Source organism: Plectropomus leopardus, chromosome 20 (genome assembly GCF_026936395.1).
Source record: "Plectropomus leopardus strain MGB_pleo_1.0 chromosome 20, ASM2693639v1, whole genome shotgun sequence".
Classification (NCBI taxonomy): Eukaryota; Metazoa; Chordata; class Actinopteri; order Perciformes; family Serranidae; genus Plectropomus; species Plectropomus leopardus.
In genome coordinates, this window is record NC_142195.1 from 18,277,898 (window position 1) to 18,301,305 (window position 23,408).

The window sequence follows — 23,408 nt, forward strand, 5'->3', positions numbered from 1 at the left end:
TGCACACACAGGCACTCATGCACCGGCATTCACGTGCATACGTGTGGACACGTCACCTCCGCCTTCACTGCCAGCTTGTGATATGATGGGAAGGGAAGAGAGTCATTCTGGGACAAAGGGGTACTGCCTTTAAGGTAGGGACATTGTCACTATCTGTATCTGCAAAAACAGACATGTCTGTCCCGGCAAGACCCCCTTTTTTAGATTGTTGATACCCTTGATTTGATGCTGCTGTGCGCAGACATTTAATACATTCTGGGAAACACAAGTATGCCTTTTATGAGGAGCAGCGACTAAGTGTCTGTGAATGATGGTGAATTGTTTCTGTCCTGAGTAGTTGACTCTGGAACTATAACTCTGAATTCCACTCCAAGTTAGACACATTCATTCATAACAAGACTTTCGCTGGACAAGAGTAGCTTAATATTGAAAAGACTGATTTTCTCCTTCTGAAAATCCATTTAAAGGCAGCCTAATAGCTTTACATTCACGGCTGACTGCATCAGACAGCACTGAAGCAAGTATTTCACTCACACACCAGATGGCGATACTGCAATCTATTTAATTCACTCTGGTCAAAATCAGATTACCTTGGGGTATCCTGGTGGGTCGGTTGGCAGACCACACGCCACTTAACCACAATGCCCTTGGTTCAAAGCCAGCCACCACATGCTGCTCTCCTAATCCATTCTGTGTGTCCCTCCACCATAAGACATCCAACAAAGAAGAAATGCATTAAAAATCCTGAAAATTATATTTTAGGTGTATCATCAATGCACACATAACATATCTTGGTGTTGTGACGAATTAAAATTATTACATACTGCAAAAGTAAAGGAAAGCCTAACTTCATGGCATAAAATACTAGAAAGCCCCTATTACATAATTATATGCTGTAACATCTTAATAGCTACCCACATTATCTGCTTTGCTTAATAAACAGTTACCTCAGCCTCCAGTTGTTCAACAGTTTGAAATGTGTGTTCCATTTACAGCTTATACCTGTCTGTTGTCAAAAGTGCCGTGCATGTCAGACAGTTCACAGAAATGAAGTTTGCTGTTATTATTGTTTTTCCTGTTAGTGAGAAATATGTCTCTACAGATGTTGCTTATAGTTTGACTTATATATATTTTTGTAATAATGTAATAGTTGTTTTCTCAGGAATGCTTCTATAAACTTCCCGTTCAATTGCGACTTGTGAAGTGTGCTGCCCCCGTGTAAATCAAGTCAAGTCAAGTCAAGTCAATTTTATTTATAGAGCCAATTATCACAAAACATGGTTTGCCTCAGAGGGCTTTACAGTGTACGACATCCCTCTGCCCTTAGACCCTCACATCATCCAAGGAAAAACTCCCAAAAAAGAACCCCTGTAACAGGGGAAAAAAAAGGAAGAAACCAGAACAAGGATTTAACTTTAACTTGTTCTTGAAGTTAAAGTTAAATCCTCGCTGATGCTGGGGACACACTGCCTTTGTGAGCAGTGCTGGTCAGGTGAATCTCAGCTGTGGCACATACTTGTGCCTGTGCGCCCAGAATTACAAAGATTGAGATTTATAAAAAAGAACCAGGCATATGCACGGCCTTATGAAGCTGATGAAAATAATGTGTATGCTTGTTTTTGTGCCTCTGTGCATACATACAGATTTAGTCTTGAATCTACACAGTTTTATCCATCTTGCCCCTTGTGTTTTTTTAGTGAGACATTGCAGCATTTTCATGATTGTGATACCAAAAATAGGTATTTAACACCAAAACAGCATCTTTTCCTAACCATGACCAAGTGGTTTTTGTGCCTGATCATAACCACACGTTAACCAGAGAGTTGTCAAAACTAAGGTGAAGGACACTGAACAGATCAATAAATGATACTTGAAATAACAGACATCGCTTTACCCAGAAGTTGCCTAGCTACTCCTGTCAGAAGAATTAACATGTGGTTAAATTTACTTTATTGTAGTCTTCCTCTAAGTGCTGCATACCTGAATGGCAAGGCAGGACACAGGGGGTGTATACAGAAGAGTAGATGTTACCTCAAGCATTTTTTCACATGGCTTTATTTGCCAGCACTAGGGCTTGGAAATCTGTTTCCGTAAGAACAAACGCCGGCAAATCTGTTTGCTATTTCCTAAGTGCTGTCTCAGCTGCATCTTACCTCCAGTCAAAACTTCATTTATAGCTCAAGTAATCTTGAGCCTGTTACTGACCCCTTGGGATGGACTAGCTTTATTTAATAAGATCAAAAGACGTAAGAGAGGAAAGAAGCCATTTTTAATACAGCGCATGGCTTGGATAAGAGCAACTTATGAGATATTGATGGAGACAAGCACTTTATTATTATTAATTTTGTTGTTTGTGTGCGTTTGTCCCACTGAGATGGATAAGAAAAGGAAGAGAAAAACCTAATATTAAACACATACACAAAGAAAAATTCTTTGTTTGATGTTCAGAGTCTCAAGGTGATTGCTGCGGGTTCATCTCGCTCTCATTCTTTCTGTCTAGTGTGCAGTCTTTAATGAATAATATATAATCCTTTTATGAGTTCTCAATCTGCTTATTCAGACGCTATATTTTAAAAAATCTTTTCTTCTGATTATCCACAGTGGTGTAACATTGTGGACCTTCTTACCAAACATGAAAAAGTGTATGAAAAATGCACAGAAAATGCATCTATTGCTCTATCAATGACTGGATGTATGAATGCCAAATTTTGGATGTATTTGTTACAATGCATGCTGTGCAGAAGGCCATTTGCTCATCCACACTGAATTGAAAAGCTGGCATTCAGAAAGCATACGAGACAACACCTTTTGGGAGTAGATAAGTGACTCAGAGTGTCTCTCTGTACCAATGACTGTATGTAAAGATGGAGGACCAACATATTCTCAATCCCAACTCGTCACATATTGCTGCATGTTCACAGGAATTTTGACATCTACATACATTATGATGCCTGTTACATACATTGTGTCTTTTCAAAATACATTCCCGCTTTCACAGAAAATGTACATTTTCTGCTCGCATACAGTATTTTTCAAAATAAATGTGCAACGTTTGTATACTGCCTGGTGTTGATGTTTATTTCCTCGTGCAAGATACGCATGTGGTTATGTTTAGGCAACAATTGCATGTGGTTAGGTGTAGAAAAAAACCCCAACATGGATTAGCTTGATATTCACACAGGAAGCAAACACCAGGCTCCTGGGTGACAGTCCGGTGTTTGTTGAATCCATCAACCACCCCTCTCGCTTGCACGCCCAGTGGGGACTTTCCACCTCCTTAAGTTACGTTATTGTGGGGCAGCATTTCAAACTGATGCAATTTTGTGGTAGATCATACAGGATTGCTACTTTTCGTTGGTGACTGATGCGGAAATTACTAACGAAGCAGCGATATTTGATGGCATCAGAATTAGAACCGACTGGGACGACGCATCTTCACTTCCTGCCACAGTACAAAAATGAAACAAAAATATACAAAATATATACAAAAATATAAGTACAGGCACTTCAAAGTTGCACTTGTGACGTCATTTGGAGCCAGAGTCTGCACAGTAGCAGTCTTTGCAAAATCAAGACTCCGTCCATTCACCCTTTCCGACCAGCGCCACTGATGGCGAGCGCACCATTGCATTGAACCTCCTTTTTATAGCATCAAATAGCTAATTAAAACCAAACTTATCAGAAAAAAGAACACTTGCACATCCATTGAGATCAGAACTACCGAGGAAAAATTTATTTGCCATGTACTTACAAATTTTAGTTTGGCCAATGTCCCATCTGCTAACATAGAAGGGGTGGAGTTTATGATCTATATTGCAGCCAGCCACCGGCGATTGAAATATTTTCGCTTTACTTTTGGCGGGCTGTGATGTCTCATACAGAGTCTGCACTCTATAACTTTTCACTGTGTCCTTTTGAATTCCCCCCCCGGCTCACATTTATCAGGAGATGTTGTCAGTATATTTTGTGGCCTCAGAGTTCACGAGTGCGTCATGATTCCCAACCCTGACGCAGCTCCTGTCACAGCAGCTTTGGCAGCTCTCTTGGTACAAGGATGATGCCTCTCAAGTGTAGGGCACAATTGGGCCCTGCCCCGACACAGGACTGGTTACAGTCCTCTGTTGTTTGTACTGACTGACCTATCATGTCTCAAGTAGATGTCTCAAGCTGGCACTGATGAGTGATGATGAGTACCATTAAGCTGCTCCAGACCTGAGTCAACCACAAGCAAAATTCATTTTATAACCACATGTTGTCAGGTCACCAAAGTGATAACCTGTTATTTTTTATAAAGCACATTCAGTTTTTGCACCAGTGGTTTACTGGTCGAAATGACTCGTAAATCAGCTTTCACATGGATGTCCATATGGCCTAATATCTCACTGACTGAATGTGTTAGTCTGTCTGTCTGTTTGGAAAACCCGCAGTAGTGGTTGGCAGGTCTATCTGTCTCTCTGTCTGTTCTTGGAAGGTCCACCATATTACACTGGTGGGTCTATCTGTAAGCTTGTCTGCTTGGCAGGTCTGCTGTAGTAGCAGGTGTATCTGGCTGTCTTTCTGTCCGCTTGGCAGGTCCATCATACTGGCTTTGGTTGCTTTGGCTGTCTGTGTTAACGGACATATTGCCTGCAACTTTTTTGTATTTTTTTGCAGTGAGAATGATAGTCTGGCTTGCAGTCAGGGGATTTGGTTGTTATTTATGTGTGAGTTCTTTTGTGTGCCTGACAAGATACCAAATGCTCTGGTATCATGCAAATTGATATATCAGAGTAATATAAACTGATATCAGAACCATCTGTTGGTTGGTCTGTTCAGGGGTTACCACATGGAAAAAAGTGCTTGAAGAGAACAATGGCCTGATATTTTCACCTCCTCTCACCTTGAAAACAGGTAATTTAAATTTTGGAGAGCAGAGATAAAGAGAAAAGGGAACAGGCTTAGTAAGTAAGTAGTGAGTAATGCAGCACAGATTTCTTTTGTCGAGGGTGGTAATGTTTTCCTTTTATAGCCGTGGAGAGGCTGGGTGGGCTAAGTGTGCTTTTTCAGGAGGCAAATGGGAAGACTACACCCCATTTGGGATTTCAGATTGTAGCTCCCCAAACTGTTCACATTTCATACATTCATGTAAAAAAAAGTAGATATTCTGGAGCAGAGCATCAAATCCATTTTGAGATTAACTCATGGGGAAGAGTTCTTTGGGCAAAGGGTATCCTCACATCCTTGCAGGTTGTAATTTTATGAGGCATAGACAGAGTTTACATGCACTTATCCTGAATCAGCCTTCTCCCTTACCTCAGCCAAACAGCTGCACCATTCCTCCACTATCTGCAGCCCCTCTGGTGGCCTGAAAGTGAACAGAATATTTAAAAAGTACAAGATTTACAGCTATTTAAAAAACAAGGCAATTTTAAACTCAAAAAAGTGCCATCAAATTATACAAATAGACATCTGGCATGAAGGAAAACCAACTGAATAATACAGGAAAGTATTCACAGACCTCGAGAGAAGCTTCCAGCCTGCCTATTACAGATATGCAGTGCATTTTCACGGAGGGTTCAAGCGTTAGAGTGAAAAATTCACTTTCAAAGGCCATTCTAACCCATCAAGAAAACTTCTGAGGAGAAAAAACACTGACTGGCAAATCCCACTGAGGCTCAGAACCTGTTGCAGTAGCAGCTTCATTTTCAGGCCTGGTAATCCTTTTCCTGTGACTGACCCCATGGGATGGAACTAAAGCCTGAGTACATCACTGTAAGCAAGATTGACAGTAGCCCTATGTCCTCTATCACAACTTCTATTAATCAAGTGCTCGTTTCCTCCTCATGTATACCAACTTTTTATACCGGACTCTTCACCACTTTGGTCTAGACCAGTGACAGTCAACTTACGGCCGCCAAATTTTGCCCCGGATCAGGAGCTGGGTGACCCCCCAACTATTTTCTAATTCACAATGGAAATAAAGTGATTCACACTGGGGAATGTTTTTGTGCTTTTAGTATATATACACACGCACACACACACACACACACACACACACACACACACACACACATATATATATATATATATATATATATATATATATATATATATATATATATATATATATATATATATATATATATATATATATATATATAGTGTCCTAAAATCCTAGATATGTACTAAAAACCCTTAGAAATTTCCTAATATCTTGAAAATGTTCTAAAATCCTAGATAAACATCTAGGATTTTGCTGGCCCCTGGCCTCCTGTCATTTTGTCATTTTGGCCCCCAAGTAATATATATACTTGGGGGCCACTAATACTAAATGGTATAGTATGACATCTTCTCAAGATAGTATTAATACCAAAATTGTCTCAAATGGGTAAATTTCCACATCTTTATTTTTTTTCTTGCAGTCAAAATATGATGCTTCGTCTCAGCAAGCTACAGGGCTCTCGCTTCGATTTCGATTGTTGGAGGAGAGAAACCGAGCTCTGAAGCTTGAAGTAGCCACGCTTCGCCAAGAGAAACAGCAGTACAGGAAACTGGTAAATTTCCACTCCTACCACCCCACTTTTGCCTTTTTTCCTTATACAGACATGCACATAATCTCTGTGTTTTGCAGTGAATCTGCGCTGCTCATATTTAAGATGACATTTTTTTTGCCTGCAAATGAGCACATCATCATACACATTTTACTGATAACTCCTCTGGAATTGAAACTGAAGATGTGATTATCATGGCACTCACTGCATATATGTCAGTAAGTCGCTATGTTCAAGTTCCTGTTGCAGCTTATATTCTTCAAGGACGCAGCTGTGTATAGCGGAGTGACTTGCATGGCCCTGTGCATATAAACTCCCTCTGATTGGTTCTTGGTAATGCAGACGTGGGCATGTGTAATGTGCTGTAAAATAGATAAGGAGGGGCGTGTGGTTCAGTGTGTAGCATGATTATATGTGTGTGTATTTTTGTTTGCATTGTATGTTTGTGCATGCATTTGTGTATTTAGTCCTTAGGAGGCCCCCCCCAGGTGGTCTCAGATGGCAAGGTGTGTGAGCCGTTGTCTTGGCAACATGCCCATCTGCAGGAGCATGGACAGACTGGCAGAGAGGAACTGACATAACATAATGGCTGCTTCACTTATAAGCCTCAATGGCTTGAAATTAGTTTCGGTAAAATAGAGCGAAACCCGCACGCCACAGTCTGCATTTACAAACGGTTTATTGATGATGTTTCAGATCAGTGTAGCTCTCAGGCTAAAATGCTTTGTCACACCACTCATTTGGTTTGTGATTGAGAGCATCGTCGCCTTTTTCTCATTGATGTGGCATAGAAGCACCTGAATTTATAGTGTAGCTCATATAAAAGTAATGGATGGAGCCACCATGATGTCACCCATTGGTTTGTGGATTCACATTTTGAAACCTTGAGTTAGGCATCTTGGCCAACATCATCTTGAATTTTTGGAGCTGGAAGTGGCCATATCTGGAAGAGAGGGTGGAGCTGACTTTATACCCAGGGATCCAACGATAGGCAGCAACAAAGACCCTTCATTATGGCAGCTTCCTGAGCATCCTGAGGGTGAGGAGCTCATTGTCTTCTCAATTTGCAGACATTTTCTTTTGCTGTTCTTCTGTAAGTTAGCCGCTATCTGCTGCTTGCTGCTTTTCAGAAGTCCAGTGTGTAGGATTTAAAGGCATTTATTGGCAGAAATGATATATAATATACATAACTATGCATTCATCTAGCTGTTTATGTACAAATCGGGTCCTCTTAGGGCAGAACCATTATGTGTAAAACTTTCCCAAGAACCACTGAGCACTCCTCTCTCGCTATATGAGCCGAAAACCCCTTGCAACAAAGCACATAGTTTACTTTTTTGCATTTTCTCTCTCATCTGAACATATTAACACCTTTCTGTTCCACCAGCAAGAAATTTATGGCGCCCTGCCCAGTGGGAGATTTTTTTTTTCATCTTCACAGCCAAATCCTTGGCACGAACCATGTCTATCACCAGAGCTAACATGCAGTCGTCAGCAACATAACTCAATAACGTTACATAATTATGTATGTGTGTGTGTGCGTGTGTGTGCATGTGTTTTTCATATACGGCTAGATACTGTTGGAGGTAGTCCAGCTGGGTGCCTGGCAGTCTTTTTGCTGTCACTGCTGACAGCTACACTATCACAGACTGCATCATGGTCATTCATGCAGAGACGGACTCAGCTATGGATCAGTTAGACTCAGAGAAGCTCAGTCATGAGAGTGGGTTTGCTCATGCAGATATACTGTACTGTGGGCTTATACTTGGCGAGGGTATTGAAAGAATAGAAAAGATATATCACATCCATCAGTTTTGACTTTAATTCTGAATCAGTTTTCTTTCTGTTTGATATTTTTTTTCTGTGAGTTGAAGGAAATTAAATTTGTGTTTATAAACAGCTCTTGATAATAATTGAGTTCACAGCTCGGCTAAATGTAGTGGGTGATGGTTGAAATATGCCTTGTAGCAGATTCAAACAAAACACTTATTAGATTGAAGATAAGAGATTAAAAAGATATGATGATACAAAACACACACACACACACACACACACACACACACACACACACACACACACTCAAACACACACTTGCACAAACCAGATGGCTGATTAGTTATGGTTGAAATTATTTGCTTCAAGGCTCTATGAAGCCACAGTTGATAACTTTTATCAAAATATTTTTCATTGTATTTGCTTAAACTGTTTCTGTATCCTGACAGTAGAATGTGAGAAAGATAATCTGTGAAAAAAATAATTTTCCTCTGCGTCCTTCTTGTGCTTCTTTTGGCATTTGTGAAAACCCAAAGTCGTCAGTCATGGCAATCACTGCTTGTGAACTTCGGTCAAACTGTCAAACTAGGCGACACCCAAATACTAACAAATATGAATCAAGATTCTGCGTTGTCCATGTCTTACCTCAGAGGTTTTCAGAAACATATATTAGTGTACTGTTGAGCTGCATAATGAGAGTTTGCTTTGTTTGGTTTGGGCACAGTCACAAATATTATCGTTGTACAGCTAAACAGTACACTAAAATGTGTTTCTGTAAACATTTGAGGTGAGAAATAATAATAATTTAATAAATAATTGATTCATATTTGATTTGTGCTGCTTGGTTTGACAGTTTAACAGCAGTTGATGAACAGTGATTGACATTATTTTTTTAAAGCAGTATTTTATTTAGGTTTTTAGATCAGACAGAAAATACCAATCACACATGACAGCAATATCATATGTACCATAAGGGATGAAACAATAATAATAATAATAATAATAATGATGATAATAATAATAAATTTTAAAAAATGAGATTCATTCAGATGCAGTAGATTCTTTCAAATGCCATCAGGAGCACTAAGGAGACAGAGGAACATGGTTTTTTTTTTTCAGAAATCATCTGTCTCAAACACTACTGTGTGAATAAAGTGAAAATTTCAATATGACAGAAGAAATGATCATAAAAGTTATCAACTACAGCTTTAATTTCAAGAATATTCTATGTATCAGTTGTTGTGTATCAAATCCCATTATTGGTCACAGCAGCATGAGCTCGTTTCTACCCCTGTTGTTGGGTGGGTGCATAAAATTTAGCCATTTTTCTAAATGTATGTTTTAAAATTGTTCTGATGGCATATGTTTTTCTCTGTAGAAAACATGAAGAAGAAAAGTAAGAACTTCAGACTAGAAATTACATAATATCAAAGCAGCTATGATCAGTGTTTTTATATAAACAATGAATCCCAAGACTCCTTTATGTGAAAGGGGCCGTTTAATCTGTTAGACTCACGTTCGCCAGGTGGCCAGGAACACGACACAAAGTGAATGATAATGTTGTTCCGTATCTGAAGGATGTGTCAATAGGCGACTGTTTGCTAACACACGCACCGTGTCGATTTAAAAGGTGGTAACGTGTCATCATTGTGTCCACAGCTTGTTTCCACTCCCCCCAGTGACAAAAAAAAATCTGATACTGCAGGTTAAATAAAATAATTGCACATTTCATGATTAACCCAAATCATAAAATCCCAGTTTGTGCACAGTGCCTCACAGTTTGGTTCCATTCTGGTTGAGTGTATATGGTTCTTATCCAAGTACAGACAGTGTACTTGAGTATTTGGTTCGAATCCAATGTGGTATCAGTTGCCTGGACATCTGCATGTCTTTCGGCAGTCGATGCTGGCTCCCTCCCAAAAATTGCTTCCCTATTGTGGTGAAAGAGCTTGCATGCCCATTTCATTGCAAGGCGACAGAGGGCCTTGACTAAGGGCGACTATGGATCCGCATCTTTAGGGAAGGAGTGACCACACCCAGATCAATGAAAAATAATGAAACTGGGGCCCTCTTTTTACTTGAGATGGGCATGAGTACTGAATTCCTTGATATGAACATCAGTATTCATTTAGTGTATGAGGTAATCCCTTTTTTCTTTGCTTTGTAACAGAAAACAGAAATGTAAATTTTCTATATAAAAGACAGGAAGCAGTTGATGTACTGCTATCAAAACTCTAAATTATTTAAAAATAAAATAAAATACACATCAAAACTCATAAAATATATAAAAAAAAAAGCAGATGAAAAAATACCCACAAAACTCATATATATATATATATATATATATATATATATATATATATATGGTAATTTGATTAAAAACAAAACATCATGTTTTATAAACTGGTGTTTTCTATGCAAATATTTCAATCTGTAAAGTAACTTAACTGTTCAGATAAATGAAGTGAAGTAAAAAGTACAATATTTCCCTCAGAAATACAGTGCTGCAAAAGTATAAAATTACATGAAAAGAAAATACTCAAGTAATGTTTAAGTACCTCAGATTTGTACTTTGTTACAGTACTTGAATAATTGTACTTAATTACATCCCACCACTCCTGCTTTTCGCTTAATTCCCCTATTGTATAGGTGGATGCTCGATGACGCTGTCGGCTGCAGTACTTGCCTAAAGTCCACAGCGTTGTTCTGTTGTAATCAATTCTTGTTGTATTGTTGGGAGTGGTCTTGATGGGACGCTTTGGCTAGATTCTCATATCTCTGCGTGCTCTTTCCATCTGTTATTTTGCAACCTAAAAGGCAAGAAGAAATAGGATGGAGGATGGACTGCTTCCTAGAAAAAAATCTCCACAAACAAAAAGCTTTAGAGCGGTTGCCTGGAAACAATCTGTGATAGACAGTCGGAGAAAGCTACCTTGGGTGAGGAATGACCTTCTGTGTGCTGTGTGGCGACTGCTGCTAAAAGGCCACAGCTGTCTCCCTGGACACCATCCCTATGGCAACAATTGTGTACTGCTAGCAGCTGGCGCCCTCAGATGATTGTCCTCATGATGACATGGGCTGTCCCACTGCGAAGAGGAGCAATGTCTAATCAATAATCCCTAATAGCCATGTTGTCTCAGCTGACCCAGTAATCTCCATTTTAACTCCCTCTAATCAAAGACGCACAGACAAACAGGGGTTAATAATAGTCTGGTGTAATGTAACACAAATCAGCTGGAAAAATAATTCCACCACCCACAGGATGTTCAGAAAATTCTCATTGTTTTGACTTGCAGGGCCGTTTTAACAGCTAGTATTAGACGGGTGTGTTTCGGCTGAAGTTTCTATTCTTCTCTTAATTGAGTTTAGCTCAGACTGTGTTCTTTCAGACGGCTCGAGTTGTCTCTATGTAACTGCATTATCCTCTTTTCCCAGTCCATTTTCCAGTCCATTCCTTGTCTTGTTACTTAAGTAAAACTACTGAGAGCAAAGGCAGAGCACAGCGGGCTTTAACCTTTAGAAGAACAGAAAAGAGGAAAACATGCTCAAGGTTTTTTCTCTTATGCTGCGGTATGCTGTGTGCCAGACAACTCGGAGGTAGAGATTTTCCGAACTTCTACTAGAAAAAGTACAATGGAAAGCCGCTCAAAGTTGCAAGTGGAACCATATCCTTTGATATGAAATATGCTGATGCTTGATTAAGATCTTTGTGTTTTTTGAGGTTGGCGTGTATGCAGCCTGGTTTTGCGAAGTCTCTTTAACTGTTGGTTGCCTAGAAGTCTCTTTCAGTGCTGCTGGACATGATATTTGCAATTGTCCCAATAATGGAAATTCACCAGGATTAACTTATTGTTGGTGTTTTTTTTTTTTTTTACTGGTGATCCACAATAACGTGTATTGTCCAATTCCTAACAAGGGCACAGCTCAGTGTCATTGTAAATATTAGATCCTGAATCAGTTCATACAGAAATGTATCAAATACTAAGGTAAAACAACAACGCTCACACCCACAGTCAGTGTGGTCTATTAGATAACATCATACATTTAAAAGCTCAAGCAGTTAGCAGCTTGCTAGTTGTAGTGCTAGCTTTGTTTGTCACATGATCCTCACTTTTTTATGTTGTCTGAGTCTCTTTCATAATTCTTATATTCCTTTTTACCCCTCACATCTCCTCTGTTCTTCAGCATCTTTCCCCACGACCCAATCTGAAACTGTGATTAATGTGTAGTTGGATTTTGACACAAAAATCATCTGGTATAATATGGAAAAGAGCATGTTTTGGCTTAAAATTACTCAGGTTTTTTCTGGGCACAATCCTGGAGGAAAGTGCGGTCATTAAAAAGGAACAATTCTGATACACCATCTACGCTAGCGACGCAGCGACCCACTTCTAAAAGACTCGTTTGGTGGCTAAAAGCGGTGACTCACTAAATTATGCTTGGTTGTGTGTTGGTCTTGAACAGTAGTCTGCAGCTTGGCAGGCTTCTCAGCCATCACCATTTCCTCTACCTTCTTATGTTAACTCATGTGCTTAGAAACTTTGATACGATACGTGCAAATCTAACCAATCCATGGTTTGCACAGTGAAAACGGGCTTCTCCCCCCTCCTACTTCCTGTCTTAACCTCCTCAGTCACCATGCATGGGTTAACAGAGGCCACTGATGTGGCCTGTGCAGCTTCATGCCTGCAGTAATTTAAGTAGATCTGATGTATATCAGGGAAGGCCATGTCAGCCTATAATCACATTTCAGATATTTTCTGAGAGTTCATTCCAGGCACACATTTTGAAATGAGTTATACTTTCTTCCTGGTAGTGATGGGATAATACTTAAATGATAAAACCAGTGACATTTAAGTTTTCCCTGTGATTGTTATGACTTAGGAAATATTCGAGAAGCTTCTATAGTCTGATCTGCTCTGACTTTTCTTACCGATTCAGACTGTGTTTAACCCTTTGAAAACTGTGATGACATCAGATTTCTTGTGCTGCATTCAGGTGCCTTTCACATACATTTAAACATTTTAAACTTGAGTAGACTGGTTTGATTTCTTTTGGAAACATGGCTTAAAAAGGCAGTGGGCAACTTGGCAAGAGATTTCCCACAAATTGCAAGAATTTAGGAAAAGGTGACAAGGAAATGAAATGGAAAATTAGTTTTAAAAGAGAGAAGGAGAGAGGGTGGGGTCGAGAAGTTTTTAGTTAATAATGATATTAACTTCTAATAGTGGATGATTAATAATAATATAAAAATATGTAAAAATGTACAGATAACTATATTTATAAAATCAATATATTGTCATTATTGTTATCCATCCATCCGTTCAATAAGAAGTTAATAATAATATTAATTGCTAATAATAAATTATTAATAATAGTAATAATAATATAGAAAATGTCCAGAAAACTGTATTTATAATATTAATATTGCAATTATTGTTAACTATATTATCTGAATTTCACATAATTTTCTTGAAAGTCATAACTTGTAACTTCTTCCTGTGTTTTTGACAGAAATCAAGCCAATTTCCTCAGATTTCAAATGTTAATTGAGTGTTTTCAGTTGTATCAAAATCTGCACACTTTACATTTAACTCCAACTAAATGGATTTACGGATCATGACCATATTAAGTAATTTAAAGTATAGCATATGCATAGATTTATCGTGAGATATGATCTGTTACACCACATTTATTAATGTACCTCACAGTGCTGCTTCTTAGGCTGCTTTCATCCCTCTTTGAGTTTGAGCTGGCTAAAGAAACAGAAATAAAACAAATCTGTGAATAATGTTCACAGAGACACACAGTTACATAAATGTCCAGCACTGGCTCGATTTCAGGGCACACACTGACGCAAGTGTGCGAAACAAATTTGCCGTCCATCTTGTGAGAGCACTGAATCACATTAGCTTTTAAAACCGCAGAGGAAAAATAAATTCTGTTGCATCAGAAGGAAAATGTGCTAAAAATACGACCCTGTCAAAAAATGTAGGGCCCTCCTGGATTAATTGAAAATCCCCTTAACCGGATTAAATCATTTTAGGGGCTAACTGTGGTATACCCACACTCACACTCACACATGCAGGGACACGCATGAGCCCCCACACATAAGCTGATGTCAATATGATATAATTACGCATTGTGACAAGGAAGTGTAGGCAGTGTGATCGCAAATGTGTTGTGTGTTGTAGTTAAAGGCTAAAAGCTGTGAAACTGTGAGGATTAGAGTTGGAACAGACTGAAAATGAAATAATTGGTCGCATGGGGATAAAATTGAGCCCCCTCCAATTTATGCACGTAGAATTTTAGTTAGGGTAGTGTTTTCAAAAAACTTTATATTAAAGCAGCCCAATATAATTTGAGCGTCTCTGTGGGAGTTCTATAAGACTATCAGTGTGGAGTAAAATTACAGAAATGATGATTGTATTTAGAGGCTGGCTGTAAAATATTTGGATTGTTCTCCATAAGGAAGCCATTATTGCAGGGATATTCAACTTGCTTTGCTTGGGGGCCACTTTTATAAAATGACAGGAGACCAGGGGCCAGTCTCAGCAGCCCGATACACGTTTCTAGGATTCTTACACATTTGTAGGATTTTAAGACATTTATGGGATTTCAGGACTTTTCTAGGACTTAAGGATGTTTCTCAGATATAAGGATCTTTCTAGGATTTAGGACATTTATAGGAATTGGGACATTTCCAGTGTTTCAGAACATTTCTTGGATTTTAGGACATTTCTAAGATTTCAGGACAAGTATAGGATTTTAGGACATTTCAGTTATTTTAGGACATTAGGGCTTATGTAGGACCTCTGTCAGGGGATCCTGCATTGGCACCTTTTTTGGTCAACAACCTCTGTTTTGATGCCATTTATGCACTCTGGCACCTTATGTATACTAAAAGTACAAAAACAGTTCCCAGTATAAATCACTCTATTTTTTGACATTTACATTTTTGGCTTTGAGTGAAATATTTCAATAATGATTGGGTGGGTTGCCATGAAATGAAATAGACATTTAGAATTCCCTCAGGATGCTTTATGAAAACATAAACAGTGATGCCAAGCAATGATGAGTCTTTTTGCAATGTCATCTGCCACATTGAAAGTAACGCCTTGTAGATCGCATGGATTTTGGTCGACCAAGAAAAAAAAAAGAAAAGTTAAAAAACAAAAAAGTAAAAATAAAAAAATATATGTTTTTTCGTTTTTTTTCCTTTAACATAATTGAAAAATTGATATACAATTACAATGATTATAAATATATTTTTTTCTGGACATTTTGTCCTAGTTTATAATAATTTTCTGATAATTCTTCTCCCCTTTTAAAGACTCACTTAAGGTCATTTTCTTCATCACCTTTCACTAATTTCTTGCACTTTGTGGGACATCTCTTACCAAGTTGTTTTACACAAATTTGCCTTCCTTTAATAATCAAGTGATAGGCCTTAAAATACTATACCTTATTCATCAACAACATTATAAGATATGTGTATGTTAGTAAAGAAAATAGCAGCAATCAAGACCCTGTTCAGTTAGTGTCATGGCTTGAGTCAGGGAGCAGAGGAGAGGAGGGAGGGTCTACCGGCAGCAGCCGGCATCATGCTGGCTGCTGTCATTTCACTCAATTTGGCAGTCAGGCAGGAAGGTCCAGACTGTGGATGTACAGGGCAGCTCTCCAATAAACCATCCTTATCTAGATCCAGGACTCCGAGATGTCTGTTTCCTGCTGCCAACGATACCTCTCCTCCTAACAGTAGCGTCTGATGGAGCTGATGGTTGTAGCAGCGGAGCTGGCTGATTAATTCAACAGAGTGGATTTCCGCAGCTCGCTGCACACGCGTACAGCCAGAGAGAGAGGGAGAGAGGGAGAGAGCGTGTAAGAGAAAAGGAGAAAATGATGGAGGAAGGGTGTTAAGGAGGAGGGTCTTCGGGGGTGGGGAGAGAGTGAGAGGAAAGGGAGAATAGGAAAGAGAGAGTGTGTGGAGAGGGGGCGGAGGAAAGAGAGGAGAGAGAGAGAGAGAGAGAGAGACACGCAGGCCCCCGAGCTGCTACTGATGCTGCTGCTGCTGCTGCTGCTGCTGATGCTGCTGCAGCCGTTTGACAATTCCCCACCCAGAGAGAGCCGGGAAGAAGGGAGGAGATCAGAGCAAGGAGGAGGAAGGAGTAAGCGACACCTCAGTCAAGATGCTCCTGTGCTAGCCAACACGCACGGTAAATACCAATCCTTTATCACCACTCTGCTCCCTCTTTACAGCACGCTGTATATCTCCGTCTCCGCATCATTGGCCTGAGTGTGTTTGTGTTTGATTTAGCTCTGTTGGTCCTATATTTAGTGCACAGGGTTAGCATAGCCAAGCAGCTGGGGAGAACCTGTCTGTGCAGCTGCTGCAGGAGGAGACAGACATCCACAGAGAGGTGGAGATGAGATCAGGATTTGAACATTTTGTCTATTTTGGGACTTAATGAGGAAAAAGCCAGCTTCTCTGTGTCTTGTATCAGGGGCCACCTGTTTGGAGATGTGTGGGTGTGTGCGGTGTGTGCTGAAGGGTGGGGGCGGGGGTTACGGTGTATGGGTCTGACGGTGTGTTTGTGGCTTGGAAAGGTTAGTGTGTGCATGTGAGAATGTGTGTGCGTATTTTTCCGTAAGGTGCCTTTTGACTGTGGTCTGACGGATCTAATCTTTCCATGTGCACATGCATTATGATTTGGAAAGCAGCACATGTAGACACATGCTCACATGAGCACTTAGACACACTGGGAGAGAGACAAACGTGTGGTGCTTTGTCAAACAAATTGATTTTGCGTGTGTGTGCGTGTGTGCTTTGACGTTATCAGCTCCTGTAACCGGAGCTTTTCCTGGTTCCTGCCTGCTGAGAGGTTGCCAGGTGTTGGTGATGAATATTAACCCGCTCGTGGCTGATTGACACTTGTTCTCTGTTTTTTTCTTTTATCCTCTTTAGGCAAAGTCCCTCTCCGTGTGCACGGGGAAGGTGGTATATTCTTTACAATGATTTGTTTATTTAGGTATACCTACAGTAGATAAAATGAATACAGTCAATACAACAAGCCTTTAATTCCTGCCTTCATGTTCTGCTTTTTGTTGAAACTGTCATAGAGATATTAGTTCAACTTCATGGTCCATGTGGAGACTATAGTTTGTGCTGCTGTGTAATGTGTTGCATTTTATTAAGGTGTTTCCAATATTATAGCAATATAACACAGTTTTTGTGGGCTAAATATCAGGATTTTTTTTCACCTAAAAAATATACACTCATGTTTTCCTTATTTATATAAAGAAAACACCAGCTTCACATTACAGTAGAAAGGTTTTTGAATCCCTTTTGAGTCCCTCTCCCTCCCATGTTGCTGCCCGTGTTTGTCCGTTTGTTCCAAAAAATATTGGTGCTCATTCTGTAAATGTGAAATATATCAGTCCCTAAGTGATAGAATATTTTTCATCCAGGTAGTTTTGCCACGGTATAGATAAACTGTAAACCCTGGTAAAAACATTGACGGTTATCAGACTGTGTAAATTTGCTTATCCACGGGATTGGAAATATAAAAAAGAAAAAAGGAAGGAGAATGCCACCTGCGCATGTGCAGTCAGTCAGGCTTTTTATACATACTTTCATCAACCAAAATGGGTTCATGTTTCAGTTATAATTAAGCATTTGTTCAACCAAAAAACACTATTATTTTCATTCATTTAAGGGCCATTATAACAACAGTTTAGGAATACTATTACACTGGGATATTTTCTGAGACGGTTATTATACCGTGAATCTCTCATACTGTTGCAACCCAATCAGAAGTGTTAACCAGCTTTTTAGAGATGCAGAGCTTTAAAACCTTTACTAATTAGTTCAGTGAGTGATTATTTTGGTGAAAAAGTTTGAAAAGATATGGTTAGCAAGTAAAAAAAACTGCAAGGCTATGTTAAAGTCTTGGTGACAGTTAAGTATAACTGTTATACACAGTATATACAGTATTTTTCCTTTCACATTTTGTGCACGGAGCATGTGTAAAATATTCATTCATTTGTCCACATAAATTATATTACTTCATTTATATTTCATTTGTTTGTATTTTGGCCCTTTAATTCTTATTGCGATATTTTGTTTCTTAGACTCCTAGACTCCTAGACTTCTTAGATTTTGCTTGTACTTGTGTGATAATCTTTTTTTTTTTAAAGATATTTAAGGAGCATTGTTAGAGGGTGCCTGATGCCTAAGATTTTCATAGTCAGCGGTCAGTGTTGGGGAGTAACTAATTACATGTAACAGAATTACATTATTAAATTACAGCATAAATGTAACTGCAATCTGTTACAGTTACTAAAAATTACAGTTAATCAAAATATTATTGAATACAGAGGTGTTAAATCCAAATGCATTCTTTTAGGTACAAAAGCTGATATGTAGAATTTAACAGTAATTCTGTTGCTTTGCAGCTTTTCACCATGCAGGAGTGTTTTCTTTTTGCATATTTCCGGACGATGCGGGTCAAAAGTCTGAGGAATTCAAATGCGACACCTATGCACTTATATTTTTAAAACTTTTTTTTAATATTATTACCCAGTTTATACATTTGTCAGAAAGCCATAGAAAAGCAATCAAATGCAAAAAATGACATTACTTTGATGAATGACTTAAACGTTACATTACTCGTTACATTTTGACATGGTAATGAATAATCTGTAACCAGTTAGATTCGAAAAGTAACCTCCCCGACACTGCCAATGACTGTTAGGCAGTAGTTTTTGTGCACATAAGAATATACAACTTAAACATGATGAGCTGAGGTTAGTCAAAGCTCTCCGTACATTGCCAGTCGCTCAGCGGTTGCTTTCTCTGTTGGATGTGGGTGTGTTACTATACGATCTTAGAACAAGCGTGTGTGGAGGTTAGAGTCTACATAGTTCATATGCCTGCACCATGCATATGTTCGAATGTATGGCTGCGTGGGCGGGTGAGAGACTGAAGGAGAAAAAGGAGAGAGAGAACGACTTGGTCTCTTTTTGCAGCATTTTGCTGTAACTTTCGGTTTCTCACTCTCTCTCCGTTTACCATCATTTGTCTCTCCTTTTCCTTTTTGTGCCACATGAAGGTATGAAAATCAGATAGTAGAATTTAGGGGAAAATCTTACCCTCCCCTTATCACTCTTCTTTTGCACCACCCTCCCATCTCTTCTTCTTCATCTCCATGCGGCAGACTGGTCGGCTGTGCCAGCTGACGTTCAGTTGCATGCCAGAGGGTGAGAAGGAGAGAGGGGAGGAAAGAAGATAGGGGAAATGAAACTTGTGTTTTCAGTCTCATGGCTGATTTCCTTGCTCCTCTCCTGAGATTATCAGTGAGTCTGGCAGCCAGAAGACACCCTCTTTGACTAATCAAAATGTTCCTCGGGACATACAGACGCTGCAATAATCCCGCAGCAGAAGCGGCCTTGTAGGGGTGTGGCAGCACATATCAATAAATGCATACTGTATGCACACATGCACTATAACACGAGGAGACAAAGAGCTACACATCACCTTTGTGTGTATTAATCACATCTTTACTCTGGATTACATGCTGTCATACACATTGTCTCTGTAATATTTACGGAGCACGCATGCTTACACTTACTGTACTACACATCCACATCATATAGTTGACTTTGTGACGTGTATTGTATATTTATTGCACACACACTGTTCTGCAGGTTTAAATAACAAACAAATGAGACAGCTTTTGTTTGCTGTCGTACATTCAGACAATTAAAGGGCATCAGATACGTTGGATGTGATACTTCATCACTACTTTTTATCATCCTGACACTCCATACCTGAAAGAGAACAGTTTCTATAGCAACCCCATCATCCCCTCCCCTCACCCCCCCACCCCCCCACCCCCGTTGTGTGTATGTGTGTGTGTTTGCACATGCAACGCTGTGTAGCTCCGAACACATTCCTGAATATGAGTGAGTGCTGTATCGATTGCGAGCATACACGCACATAAGCGTTGATGTCATTTAGCCAACGGGGGAAGCAGAGAGGGAAACAATAAAGGAACATTTCCTCAGCACATTTCCTGGCAGCTTTTCAAGATACACAGAAGTTATATTAAAGGAAAGACACAAAGCACTGCAGAGGGGGGAAGGCAAAGAGAGGAGGGTGGGGCAAAGAGAGAAAGTGAGATGTGGGAAAGAGGGAGTGTGGGGAGTAAATGGATGTCTGATTGAAGTCTAAATACAAATACAGTTTGATAGGAAAAAATGTGAGAAGCACTTCATTTATCTCGTCATGCAGGTGGTGCTCCTTTTCCCAGTTCATGAAATGAATGGGTGCAGATGGGTATTTGAAGGAACAGTGTGTAAGATTTAGAGGGATTTAGTGGCATCTAGAGGTGAGAATGCAGATTATAACTAGCTGAAACTTGTCTTGTTCATTACTCAGGAGGTTTTTACCAGGAGCTGAATTATCCACAGAGCTCTCTCTCTCTTTCCAAAACAATCAGACAAGGTTATTTAAACCAGTAAAAACACTGAATAATAATTTCATTTTTGCTGTTCAACATGGCGGAAACGGGCCACTAGTTATTTTTTTCTGATAACTTAATGTGTGCTCATCTCATTCGACGTTCAGAAGGTTTTTACTGGGAGCCAAATTATCTACAGAGGTTTCTTCCTCTCTAAAACAAACAGAACGAGTCATTAAAACCAGTAGAAACACTGAATAAAGCAGTGACACGTTAAAAATGAGTGTTTCTCCTATGATGTTTGGTGTGTCACAGATGGACCTCTGATCCCTGATAACTTAAGATCCAGACAACCAGACTTTCAGATCCAGATGTTTTTAACCAGGTTTTAACCAGAGGGTTTTAACCAGGAGCAGAATCATCCACAGCTGTCTCTTCCTTTCCAAAACAAATGGACCAATAGAAACCGTTTTCAATCCGATATCTTGAGAGGTCACGGGACCCCTGTGCAATGACTAAATGCCGATGCCAAAATTTAGCCTAAATTTGGAGCGTCATTTAGCCTCCTTCCTGATATGGTGGATTTCTTTGGTCTTTTAGTTTCAAATGATATTGGTATCATCACTTTATCTGTAAAACCCAGTCTGGTACAGCCTCTTCAAAAAGGATTGCTGACCTGTGATTAACATGATTTAAAAATATAATGTGTTCTGTATAGACCTTAATTGCATCACATTTAAGATAATGTTGACAGCCCTAATTTTTAGATATTTTTCCTGTCTGCTTCATCTGCCATCTTCACTTTACAGAGTATTAATTAAGGACAAGCATACAGAGTCCTCTGGATGACATCGCTAAAAGCCTCGATATGACCTCAAACCGACTTTTATTATGTTGTAAGTTCTGGCATGTGTTGCAGACCAAAGTGCCTTTTCAAAAACTTAATTTTGTGGCCTATTTGGTTTTGTATAGCTACATAATTTCACCTGCTAGGCTCGAGGAGCCCTTTAGCTAAGACACATGCTGATAAAAGGCCTGTTAAATCCGCAGCACTAATTGTCTCCCACTGTCTCCTGTACTTTTTTTAGTTTGTCTTCTCTGTCTCTTTCCCCTTTTCTTTCTTCCTCTTCGGCTCTGGTGATCACACCTTTCTCTCGCTCTCTGTTCCTCTAAATAACTACCTGTTTACCTAAATTGAACCTGCCTTGTGCCTCTGTCTTTCCTATGTTTTCCTTCACTCAACTCCTTCCATTCTGTTTCTTCCAGCCCCCAGTGTTTTGTGTCTGGAAGGGCTTGAATGATTAAACATAAGACAGGAGCCTTTGGTGGACTGAACACCAAGGGCAACTGGATGGAGGGAGGGGGGAGGAGTACACAATGTCAGATAGAGCAGCCTGTTCAGGTACAGATGACATGACAGGACCTGTGCTCCTGTAACTGTCACCTATTGCACTGTGCCACTGAGTCCTGCTCACTCGAGACCTTCAACTCGGTCACATGCATCACAGCGTTACAGGAGCCATTATAGAAGTCTCCATATTTGTGTAATTCGATCCTGAACAGAGTTTCAAGCAGACACATAATAGCAGATATAAATTCATCTATTGTGACCTATTCCCGAGGATTCATTAAAAGTCTTAAAGAGTACTAAATTTAAAAAAAGGCCTTAATTGGTATGAAAATGTCTTAAATCAGTCTTTCAGAGTATTATAAATGCTGAGACATTGGGAGAGGGATATTGTTAATCATTTTTTGACAATGCATTGTCAAATCTCAAAATAATTGGTAAAATGTTTTTTTTTGTCTTTTTTAAGTAATTTACCAAATAAAAATTCTCGCTGATCAGGATAAAGGAACCAACAACATTTGTATACAAATGACCCTTGCATCCCCCCTGATGTAAAGCAGAGAGGAACATCTAGAAGTCACACTGATTAGCTGACCTGAGAGACTTTAAGTCCATCAAGAAATGTACTCAGGGACTCCAATGTGTAGTGCCTAATAGATAAACACAGAAATATCATAATGAATTCCATAATCTACTGACTGCTAATGAAAAGAGTCCAACACCAGCACAACCCTCTCCCACAGCGCTTTGTCTTTGTTAGAAGATGGTCTGCAGCATTTTGTAGCATCTGCTGATGAGTATAAATTGCAAGTTTGTATAGCTTCCAGTTGCAGGGGTACTTTAGTTTGCTCTCTTTTGTAATGGGATATATGTGCATACAATTGGTGATACTCACATTTTTTTTTCTTTATGTAGATCTAGGTTGTGAACCCCCATAGAAACCAGAAGGAAGGAAACCTCTACTCAGGCTCTGCCAGTGTATTTCTAGCATACTGTACATTTTAGCAACTGTGCAATGAGGTCAGATGTAAATTATTTAGCACGTTGTGCAGTATGTTTGCCGCAGATTGGGGTTACGTGAGTATGTGTTTGCGGATATTGTGTGTGTGTGTGTCTGTGTATGCACGTATATAGAAATGTGTGTGGTGAAGTGTGTGCATCCCTTGCAGCGTGTCTTTTGTGTATGTGCCAGAGTTTTATGGATTTGCTTGTGCCTGAGCATTTTATGTGCTGGCTTGTCCGTGCGTGTGTGTGTGTGTGTGCACTTGTGTATTCTGAGCTTGAAGTTCCATCCAA

The 23,408-nt window shown here is 39.5% G+C and overlaps 1 protein-coding gene across 4 annotated transcripts in view; it reads left to right on the forward strand.

The window, feature by feature from the left end:
• rimbp2a (RIMS binding protein 2a) overlaps positions 1–23,408 on the forward strand; it is an 89,652-nt gene that overhangs the window by 8,470 nt on the left and 57,774 nt on the right. For 3 of the 4 annotated variants that reach the window (XM_042510000.2, XM_088070992.1, XM_088070991.1), the window contains one exon: positions 6,402–6,533. In XM_042510000.2, the coding sequence (XP_042365934.2) occupies positions 6,402–6,533 (132 nt within the window). Of the gene's footprint in view, positions 1–6,401; positions 6,534–16,234; positions 16,520–23,408 lie in introns of those variants that run through there. The other variant, XM_088070993.1, reaches the window with a different exon arrangement.